Raw genomic sequence first — 11,539 nt, 5'->3', positions numbered from 1 at the left:
AAAAAAAAAAAAAAATATATATATATATATATATATATATATAATTAATATAGAGAAATTATTTATAGTTTAATATATTAAAAAAAATTATAAATATTACAAAATTGGAAATAATAATAAAATAAAAAGATAGAGATGAAGTCATTGAAAAAGATGACGTGTGCAGTTTTTTTGTTGACCGTTCACACTTGTCATGGACAACGCAACGTGTTAGCATTGGAAAAAGGAATTAAAAATAAAAAAAAGGAGCGTGCAGTGCACGCGCACTCTAAGAAATTACTCAGTCGTCTCCTATTATAATTTTTTTTTTGTTAATTTTTTTAAAAAAATTCATTCCTATTTAGTTTTTTAAGTAATCCAATTAGATTAATTAATAAATAAATACTTAATTTTCAATTAAAAAAATCATTTAAATGATTATAAATAAAAAAATACTTAATTTTCATTGGTTTAAAAAAGATATTAGTTTTAGGTTAAATTATAAAAAATACTCATCAAAGTCTCAATTTTTTTTAATAAAAAATTTATTTTTAAAATATTTAAAAAACCAGCTTAAATTTTTTATTTTTTTTTTATTTTTACTTATATTAAATAAAAAAACATTAATTCCTATGGATATGATAGAATTTTTTAATTGTTGTTCAAGTATAATATAATTTATTTTTACCTTAGGTTAAAAATTTACATTTTTCGTCCATAAATTTAATGGTAAAACACTCCGAACGTTGTTTTGAACCTTATTCGTCTATAAATTAAAGAAAATAAAAATTTTAACCATATATTTTTTTTTCTAATAGATCTCTCAATTTTTTTTATATTTATTAGGTAATTAATATTTTAAAAATATTTTCATAAGTGATATATATATATATATTTTGAAAGGCCATAAAGCATGGGCCTGACTTCTACAAACAACAAAGTTGATACTTGGGCCTGGGCTTCTATTTAGAACACTTGGGCCTGGTTCGTTAATCAATACCCTATCCTCTCATCTCATGTAAACTAATTACGAGTCATAATGCATCGATTACTAATATTAAATATTTGTAACGTTCATAATAATTTTAGAGCTAGGGTAGATAAGGTTAGGTTGTAACTCTAATTTCGGGTTGACCCAACAAATAAATGTCAACTGACGAACCGACTTGAATTTTTTGATATTTCAAAAATTCAACCCAGCCCAAATCGAAAAAATCTTTATTGTTTGAGGGGAATAATCCGAATTTGTTGAATTCTCGAATCATATGAACATCTCCTACTTCATTATGTGTTGGGATTCGTACCATTCATTATAGTGAAGATCACGTACCGTAGATCTTGGAGATGAGAGACCTAGTTATATAGGTCATGAGGCTTTAGAATGTAGGACCCTTATTATGGTCCACCTTTGTGTTTATTTGAGGTTGTAGGGCACTCTACCCTACCATTGTTTGTGCAATTTTGGGTGTACCTTTTGCAAATTAATACATGCCTTTGCTTGGTTTGGTTGTAAATTAATATAAGGAAGCTTAAATATTGTCTTACTCCAAAATGTTGGGTTATTATTAGGTTAAAATGAGTCTCATTTTATTTTTAACTATATTTTTATGTTTATTTTCTCACATTTTCATTCTTTTAGGGTCGTTTTTTATCTGTGAGATCCCATATCAGGTGTGGAAACATCTACACACATTTTAAAACATTGGGAGGAAGCCCATAAGAGAAAGTTGAAAGAAGACAATATCTACTAGCAGTGAACTTGGACGGCTGCAAATGTTTCCGAGCTAAACATCATGTGGTGTGCCAACAAGGATGTTGGCCCCAAAAAAGAGGATGAATTGTAAGATCCCATATTGGCCGAAGAAAGAAGTGAAATGGGAAAACCCAAGGATGATAATATCTGCCATCAATTTGAAAATAAAAACAATTAATAAAGTTGATTATTTATGACGCCAAAAAATATATATTATAAGTTTTTAAATTTAAAAAATATATAATTGGTCATTAATTTTTTTTTTAATTTAAGTATTTATTAAAATTTTAAACTTTAAAATTATCATATAAGATTTCAAATTTCAAATTTTATTTAAAGTTAACAAATATCTTAAATATAAAATTGGTTTATGAGTTTTAAAAAATGTTAAATATGTGAAAATCAGATAAAAGATTAAAATTTTAGATAGTTATTAGATAAAAAAAAAATCAATAAATAATTATTAAATACCTTTTAAGTTTTTTTAAAAAAATTAAAATTTAAAGATTTATTTGATATTTAAAAAAAAAAAAAAAAATTCAAACCCCTCTTTCACATTAAGTCGAAGGATTAGAGATAAAATTGTAATTTTAACTAAAATTTTATTTAAATTAATATTTCATATTTTAACAATAAAATATTAATTATTTTCAAAGGATGAAAAATGTAAAATACTCAAAAAATTAAATAATTTATAATATTTGGTTTTATTTATTTATTTATTTTTTGTCAGAATATGGACATTAAATGTTGATTATTATTATTATTATATTATACAGACATAAGACAAATATTCTATATAATGAGAAGTAATTTCATGCCACGTGGCGACACGTCACGATCTTGATGTATGAGTTCACGTGGATCCCTTACTTCACTTACAAAATCATTTTGTCATTGCTCCACTTCAAGTCCACGTCACCTTTTCCATTTTCTTTTAATTATTTGCGAAAACAAAAATAATTTATTATTAAAAAAAAATGGATTTTTGTTTATTTTTCCAAATTCACTAGTGGGCCCCGTTAAACTTGTCATTAACGGTCATCAAATTGAACCGCCCGGTTCGAACCATCCAGCCGGTCGAAATGGATTGGCCGATCGATTTCCTTCTCTTCTTCTCCCGCTTCAGTTTTCCGCACACAATTCTTCTTCTTCTTCTTCTTCTTCTTCTTCTTCTTCTTCTTCAACCTCCAAAACAATGGCGTCTCTGAAAGAATTACTCACTCAAGAAGGAATCGAGGGCAGCGATTTCTCCAGAGCTCAAAAACACTCAAGCTCCAAAGCAAGAAGCAGGGCAGCCCCAGATGATTCTATAACATTGCCCATATACATATGCCACGACAAGAAAATCACCGATTCTTCAAAGAAAAAGGTTGAGAAATCTATTATGCGAGATGGGTTTTCATTATATTCCTCGAATCGATTGGGTTCGATCTCGGAGACCTTGCTCTGTAAATCAATGGAGGCGTCTGCCATTGATGAAATCTCTATACGATCTGTGGTTTCGATTCTTAGTGGCTATGTGGGTCGGTACTCGAAGGACGATAAATTTAGAGAAATGGTGAGGAAAATCTGTAGTTCATGTTTGCTACGAAATGGGGGTATGGAGAGTGGGGTTTGCAGTAATTTTGAGATGGGTATGAAGAGTGTTGATAGATTGATTGAAGAACGACATGGGAATGAAAGGGAATTGAGAGTTAAAGCATCGAGGAGTTCCTTAGGGTTTTTCAATACGGTGATTTCTTCGTTGAATTCCTCCAAGAAATCGAAAAATTGTGCTCAATCTCATCTCTCTGCTTGTGCTCACCTCTATTTAGCGATTGTTTACAAGATTGAAAAGAATGAGAAGGTTTCTGCTAAGCATGTTCTTCAAGTGTTCACTGATTCCCCATTTTTTGCTCGAACCCATCTTCTGCCTGAGCTTTGGGAGCATTTTTTTCTTCCCCATCTCCTCCATTTGAAGGTTTGGTACAATCAGGAGCTGGAATTTATGTCCAATGACAGGAAAATCAAGGCGTTGAGTAAGCTCTATAATGATCATATGAACAGGGGAACTCTTAAATTTGCTTTGTATTATGAACAGCAGCTCAATGATGGAGCCAAAGCTCCTCATGTTCCTTTGGTGCCTTTACCTTCACAATCCATTAAAAGGGCATCGAGAAAATCGTTGGATTCTTCCAACAATAAGAATCTGTAAGTTCTTCAAGATTATGTTTCTTTGCATTATTTGATGAAGGTTCTTAATGCGTTTTTGTTATGTTTCATGGCTGTTTTGTTGATGATGATAGATATCATGCTGTTTTTGGTCCAAATCTTGACCAGCAATTAGCAGAAAAGATTGCTTCTGTTCATGTCTGTAACTCTTATCTCCATCTTCAAATGATATCATTTTGTTAGCTTCGTTAAGAACATCTAAATGAACTGTTTCTGCAGGATGAACACCACGAGACTGTAAAAAAATCTGATTATTTTCGAAACTTAGAAACAAACCATCTTCTTTCCAATGAGCTTTGCAAGGCCATATCCACAATTTGCTCCTCTGATATCTTGAGCGAGTGCGAGATAGCCATTCGTGTCGTAAGCAAAGCTTGGTTGGATGTCGATGGTGACACAACCATCGAGGTTGCCTTATCGACGCCCCCGTTCGTCGAGGGAATGTTGGAAGTCTTGTTAGCTTCCAATGATGATGAGATTTTAGAATTAGTGATATCAATTTTAGCAGAACTTGCTGCAAGGAGTGAGGCTATTCGGTTAATGATATTGAACTCTGATCCACAGCTGCAAGTGTTTCTTAAACTCTTGAAGAGTAGCAGCCTTTTCCTTAAAGCATCCATTTTACTTTACTTATCAAAGCCACAAGCTAAACAGATGATTTCGGTCGAATGGTTACCATTAGTTCTTAGAGTTTTGGAGTTCGGAGGGTCGTTACAGATGCTATTCTCGGTTCGGTGCGCGCCATATGAAGCAGCGTTTTACCTTCTAGATCAACTCCTTAAAGGGTTTGATGAAGATAGAAACTTAGAGAATGGTAGACACTTGATTGCTCTTGGTGGATTAAGCCTGCTGCTGAGAACGTTAGAGAACGGTGAGATTGAAGAAAGGAAGAACACCGTTTCGATGATTTCGTGCTGCATCCGAGCTGATGGAACCTGTCGAAACTACTTGGCTGAGAATCTGAACAAGGCTGCACTTCTTGAGCTTGTTGTTCATGAAAGCAACAAGAACTCTGATAGGTGTGGCCTAGCTTTACTTGTGGAGCTACTCTGCCTTAGCCGGTATGCAATGTTTTTTGTTCTTGCTTGCTTGGTTTTATGTTGAATTCATAGTAGCTCATCTTGAATCATTTAACAAAAGAAGAACAAGGATCACTAAACTTCTGGATGAACTTAAAGAACGATCGAATGGCTCGAGCATCATGAACATATTGTCGGTTGATCTTCACCGAGCTCGTCCCGAGGAGCAGCCTTTAGTTGCAACAATACTATTGCAGCTTGATCTCATGGTATTTCAGAGTTTTGATTGCTTTTTACATATTTTGAATGGTTCCCACATGATGTTGCAGTCACATTGCAGGATGATCCACTCAATTGCTGCAGCATATTCAGAGAAGAGGCCATCGTGACGATCATAACCGCGTTGAACTCTCAAATATCTCGAGAAAAGACATCGGAAAATCTCGCTAGAGCTCTCTTGATTTTGGGAGGTCGGTTTTCGTGTACTGGAGAACCATGTCCAGAAATTTGGCTTCTACAACAAGCAGGTTTCGAAACGAACTCCGGGGATTCATCCTACAGCAGCAGGCATGTGTACGATGATCTCGTGCAATCGGTAAGCTTCGTGTCGAATCTCGTAGACTGTTATCTTTACTCGACAACGATTCGTTTAGTAGTTAGATTCTCGTATTGGTCTAAACACTTTAAATGATTAGTATGAAGAGGAAGAAGATCTGGTGAATTGGCAGCTGAAAGCATCAACTGTGTTCTTTAACCATGGACATAAGAGTTTATTATCTGCCCTTTCGACGTCGATGACGAACGGTATCCCACGTCTTGCGAAAGCAAGTCTTGTAACGGTTTCGTGGATGAGTAGATACCTGTTCGTTATTAGAGATGAAAAGTTATGTTCGATGGCACCTTCGATTCTAGTACCGTCCTTGATAAAGTACTTGAATTACGACAAAGATGTCGAGGATCGAGTTCTTGCATCGTATACGTTGCTTAATCTCATCAAGTATACAGGTAAGAGTTCTTTTACTCTGCATTTTCAATCAAAATATGACCAATATATCTTCACTTTTCTTTTGTTGGCTTGGACAAACTGTGTATAGAATGCAAGCATATCTTCGGGTTGTTCGACGAAGAAGCTCGAGATCATCTTGAAAATCTTTCTCTAGTGACATGGACAGCGGAGGAGCTAATCTCGATCGTTAAAAGCGGATCGATGCATCGGTATGATACCGAGCAAAAGAATTCATACACTCAAAGAAGCACAAGAATGTAATTGAGGTTCCTCTTCGTTTTCGCTATTCAATTGATTATTTCGTTTCGAGCTTTTACGTGTAATATCTAGTTACATTTACGATCTCCTATCCTTTCGTAAATAGAAAAGTGTAATGCAGACACCCCATTGTTGATGTTAAAAACATGAGTAAGTTTGAAATGCTATCAACCGGGGATGGGTTGTTTTGGAAGTAGCATGTGAAATTCCACATCGATTGGAGAGAGTAACGAGTGTTAGCGAGGACGCCGGGCCCTAAAGGGGGTGTATTGTGAGATCCCACATCGATTGGAGAGTGGAACGCGGACCAGCGAGGATGCTGGGCCTCGAAGGAGGTGGATTGTGAGATCTCACGTCAGTTGGAGAGGAGAACAAAACATTTTTTTATAAGGGTGTGGAAACCTCTTTCTAGCAAACGCATTTTAAAAATTTTAAGAAAAAACTCGAAAGAAAAAATCAAAAAAGAATAATATCGGCTAGCGGTAGGCTTAGACTGAGTGGGAAGTTTCTATCGGGGTGGAATGCAGTACAAGGCAAGAGATGAGTGATTATAGAAGTACAGAGAGATGAGACAAATCCGACACCGTCATTGAAAAATGCGCGAATTCTGGTAGCTCGTCGAAATTCTCGATAATTTCAACCGCCACGCCTCCATTTCAAACGTCACCGATCAAAATTGGAGTGGCTGAACCCAAACTTTCAATGCAGAGACTTGAACACAGCGCAAACTGAGCGTCAAACCTCAACGCAATTACGTGCACAACCCCTTCACGGCGATCTCTCGATGGTCGTTTGCATGTGACATCCAAGCAACACAAGATCTCTACAACCAACTAATGATCATGTGCTACTGTTCTCGTAGTGTGTGTAAACCATCGACGCTCTCACATTGTGAGGAAACCTTTCCTCGGCAGCTACAGTTAAAAACCGTGCATCCAACGTCCTATTGCATTGACTACTTCTCCAAGACACTCCTACACAGACAACAGTGTAGTGAACAAAGACAATGCATCATTGCGATGGTTAAATTGAAAACGAACAAGAACATATTAAGATATAATATTTAGAGAATATATTATAATAATTAATTATGAAATATATCTTAGATATTTGTATAATTACTTTATATATTTTATTTTATTCTCAAGATTTAATTAGTTTATATTTTCATTATTTTAGATATTATTTTGAATATCAATGAAAATTGAACTCTCGATCTCAATTCTATTTCTCATTCTTAACAAAACACTTCAGAAACCAAAATCAAACTGAGATCAAAAGGTAAGATACTTACCAACACCGAAGATGAACGGCTTAAACAATGCAAGAATAGGCAATGGAAAATGTGGCCTCCAAGACGATACTCAACGTAAGGTCTCGATTTTATAGCCGTTGGCTATGCCTTTCAATATATATTTTTTTAAATACTTGGTTTTTACCTCAATCGCTAATTTTCTCAAATATTTTTTTAATTACCTATTAAAAAGATTATATACTTTTAATTTATTTGGGTAAAAATAATCGACACAGACTCGTCAACAATATCAAAGAATAAAGTCGTTCATCACGACAATATAACATAACGATAATATATTATATACGAGTTTCTTAAAAGTAGAATATTATAAATAGGTTCAATCCTACGTCCCGAAAAGGAAGATATTACCTGACTGCTTGAGCTGAGCTCAGGTCGGCATACACGAAAGTTGTAAGTAAGTAGTATAGAAGATAGCAAATGGCCAACAACCCAATGAAAGCCAAATTGANAAAAAAAAAAAAAAAAAAAAAAAAAAAAAAAAAAAAAACTAACTAAATCTCCAAGTAAATGGGATTTTGGGTAAATAATAATATTATAATCACCACACTGAGTCCCCCATGGCCTGGTCCACAACCATATCCATCTCAAACATGGGCCTGGAGGATTGTGAGCCCATGAGCCTGGATGAGGGTGACCCACTGTTACCTGGGCTTGTTGGGCTTAGCCCATAGTTTGAAAATGATGCTGTCTGTCGCACCCTTAGGTGCACAACCTCAGCTTGAGCCAGAGCCAGCTGAGTTTGGAGGCTGTCTATCTGCTGCTGTAGAGACGATATCGCTCCCACACACCCATAGACCGGGTCGCGCACTCTAGCGTTCGCTTCATATACTAAACTGCTCACTGCATCTCCTCGCTGGTGAAGTGGCAACTCCTGTAATATTTACTACGTCAATCTTTTTTCCCGACAAAAAGAAAATATTAGGTTGAACTTTGTTTTGTCGAGATTTTGTCCGAGCTAGGTGCGGAGTTTTTTAACCTAAAGTTCGACCACTATCTTATTTTTTAATTATAGAAACTTCTTATTAATTTTTTTTTAAACTTTTTTGTGCAATATTTTTGTTATTTAGTTAATAAAGGATGGTTTGGTGGTTTCTAATTTGGTCTTTATTTGATGGTTGTCTCCATCCAAAGAAGCAAATGGGATTAGTGGGTCCCCAAAATTAACCAAAAAGTCCACAAAAAAACATAATTTCCCTCCTTTTTTTAGCTTAAATATATGTTTTTTATTTGTTATTTAACGGGTATATTATTGGGTTAGGTCGGGTCGGAGAATTTTTTTAGACCAACCTGAAATTTGGGGTTGTTTAGATTGGTGATCCGAGCAACTGGAACAAAGTTCATAGCAAACCCAACTCTAGGTTAAGTTGGATTGAGTTGTCGGTACTCTAGGTTAGCTCAATCCAACTCTGGGATGAATTGTAACCCTATTTCCGGGTTGCCCGACCAAAAAAAGTCAACCCGTAAACTGACATAAAATTGTTCGATTTTTCGAACATTCAACCCAAGTCAATTTTATGGTTTGAGTTAGGTAGTCTGAATTGATCGGACTCTTAGAACATATGATCCCTAAGGGCATGTTTACAAATTTAAGTAAGATTTGGGCCAGTTTTGTAATTTAATGAATTTGTTGGGTCAACATAGAAACTATAAAATCTCTTTTTTCAAAGAGTTGTTTGAATATGTATATTTGTTTTTTCCTTAAATTCAAAGATATTCTTTTTATATTTTCCACATCAATATTTAATTAATTTATTAACGGTCTGAAAGAACCATTTTATTTCCTTTAAAATTAATTAATTAATTAAAAAAAAAAAGATTCTTTTGAAAATAATTGATTATAACCTAACCTAAATTAGTCAACATTTTCATTATAATGTTTCCAATAAAGTTACATATTCTAAAGTTCTTACAGTGTTTTAATATAAACATAGAAATTCAAATTTCATAATTCACCTTTTGACATGTTCTTTAAAAGACGGAATAGTTTATAACCCGTGTTCACACACGGCTCGAGATAGCCCAATTTGGGTCTCGATTTAGAGGTCGGAGGTTCGAGTAAAAGAAAAGAAAAAGGTGATCGAGTTAAGGAACCTGGAGCATTTTGTTGACGTTGCTAGCGCCGAAGACCTTGTGGACATTGGCGAACTTATGGGGTTGGTCCGCGGGGAAGTATGGCGCGAATACGCATTCCTCGCCGCACCTTCTTCTCAGCAGCTTGCATGCTGCGCATGGCGCTGCTCCTCCGCCCCCTTGTTTTCTCAGCCCATTCTCTGTCTTCATCTCTCTCGCTGCCACGTGTCCTCTCTCTCTCTCTCTCTCTCTCTCTCTCTGCCTGGACACTCCGCCTCTCCTGAACTCTCTCTCTCTCTCTATATATATAGATATATATATATATATATATATACTCTCCATACCAAACGCCTCGACCACAAAAGTAAAAGAGAAAACATGATCTTTTAGTGGGGCCCACCTTCTTTCTTTTTCTTTTTAATCTAATTATTTTATTTTATTTATTTTTTATTGAAATTAAAATAGTAGATAGAGATGTTTATTGATCGGCGGAATGGAATCAAACGGAGACGGGTTTGTCCACTTTTCACATCCTATTTCAATTCTCGGTCTTGTAATATTTTTTTAATTTATTTTCACGGAGATTGAAATAGAGATTCTTAAAATAAAATATTCCCACGATTTTTCAATGAATAATTTCAAGAATTAATAGTAAGACAGATATTTAAGAAGTGGAAATGAAGAATATTGTGAGATCCCACGTCAATTAAATACTTTACCAGGTGTGGAAATCTCTCACCAGTGGAAATGTTGTAGTGGAGAATATATTATTTATGGAATATATCTTAATATTCTTTCTATAGTATATTTTATTTTCAATATTTAATTAGTTTATATTTTTCATTCTTAACCGTTTTAGAGGACACTAAATAAAAGATAATATCTACTGACAGTGAGTGAGTTGAGATGGTAACAAATATAATTGTTTTATTTACTAAAGTTTTAAAAATGGTAAAAAAATATTTATTTATTTATTTATTTATTTGAAGTATAAAGCAATTGGGACCCACTTATTGAATTAATGTGAAAGAAAGAAGAAGAAAAGAAGATGGCGTGAGGGATTGTATGTGATTAGATTAGATTAGAGTGATTGCTTTAGGCATCCACATTGATTTTGTTTTTCTTGTTTTTTATTTAATTTTTTTTTTCTTTCTACACTAACATTATGATGTATTTGCATGCGGTGGATTACTTTATTACTTTATTCTTTTTATTTTTAGTTCCGTTCGATTACTTTATTCCAAATATTTTTAAATTCGGCCTTCCGCTCACGTATCACAATCCACCCCTTTCGGGCGTTCTCGCTGACACTCGTTCCTTTCTCCACAAATCCACCATTTTAGGACTCAGCGTCTTTATTGGCACACCGCCTCGTGTCTACTCGAACAGTGGGGAACAACGAGAAGGCTGACACATCGTTCGATGTTTGGCTCTGATACCCATTTGTAATGACCCAGGTTCGCTGCTAGCAGATATTGTCCTATTTGGGCTTTAAAACGTGTCTGCTAAGGGAAGGTTTCCACACTCTTATAAAGGGTATTTTGTTCTCCTTTCCAACCAATGTGGGATATCACATTATCTATGAACTTTTAAAAGTAACGTTAATATCTTTAACTTTGTTTTAAGAAAGTTTGAAAGTTCTTGTACTGTAAACGGTTTTATCTATATACTAACGATACGGGTACTTTTGAATGGTGGGAAAGTTTAATATTTAAATTTTTAAAAAGTTTAAGGATAGTAATAAAGAAGAGTGTGCATACAAGCCAAGCTGAGGTATAAGTAAGATAGTGGCAATGATGTCGATAGAGTGTTAGAGACAGGTGCAATAAGAGTCATGTAAGGCCCGCAGACCTTAACTTGGAAGTCATGGTTCCGTCTATATGAAATATGAATGCTCACAAAAATTGGTGTTAATAAGATAT

At 34.6% G+C, this 11,539-nt stretch overlaps 2 protein-coding genes across 3 annotated transcripts; one reads left to right on the top strand and one right to left on the bottom strand.

The window, feature by feature from the left end:
* Positions 1-2,879: 2,879 nt before the first annotated feature.
* Positions 2,880-6,422, top strand: LOC111783328 (putative E3 ubiquitin-protein ligase LIN-2). 2 transcript variants are annotated; one of them, XM_023664257.1, is made up of 7 exons: positions 2,880-3,925; positions 4,021-4,084; positions 4,166-5,007; positions 5,090-5,234; positions 5,306-5,560; positions 5,661-5,970; positions 6,060-6,422. In XM_023664257.1, exons 1-7 carry the CDS (start codon positions 2,931-2,933, stop codon positions 6,230-6,232), a joined length of 2,784 nt encoding a protein of 927 aa, XP_023520025.1. In that variant the 5' UTR covers positions 2,880-2,930; the 3' UTR covers positions 6,233-6,422. The 2 variants fall into 2 exon arrangements, with proteins under 2 accessions (XP_023520025.1, XP_023520024.1); XM_023664256.1 differs by having other exon boundaries at positions 5,087-5,234.
* A 1,580-nt stretch (positions 6,423-8,002) lies between these two features.
* LOC111783352 (LOB domain-containing protein 4-like) lies at positions 8,003-9,897 on the bottom strand. The gene is made up of 2 exons (XM_023664277.1): positions 9,639-9,897; positions 8,003-8,418 (listed from the first exon to the last, which is right to left on the bottom strand). The coding sequence occupies exons 1-2, from the start codon at positions 9,825-9,827 to the stop codon at positions 8,086-8,088; spliced, it is 522 nt and encodes a 173-aa protein (XP_023520045.1). The 5' UTR covers positions 9,828-9,897; the 3' UTR covers positions 8,003-8,085.
* Between the last annotated feature and the right edge of the window lie 1,642 nt (positions 9,898-11,539).

The sequence above is a fragment of the Cucurbita pepo genome, chromosome LG20 (genome assembly GCF_002806865.2).
Source record: "Cucurbita pepo subsp. pepo cultivar mu-cu-16 chromosome LG20, ASM280686v2, whole genome shotgun sequence".
NCBI lineage: Eukaryota > Viridiplantae > Streptophyta > Magnoliopsida > Cucurbitales > Cucurbitaceae > Cucurbita > Cucurbita pepo.
The sequence above is the reverse complement of the archived record's forward strand: the minus strand, read 5'-3'. Positions and strand labels throughout refer to the sequence as shown.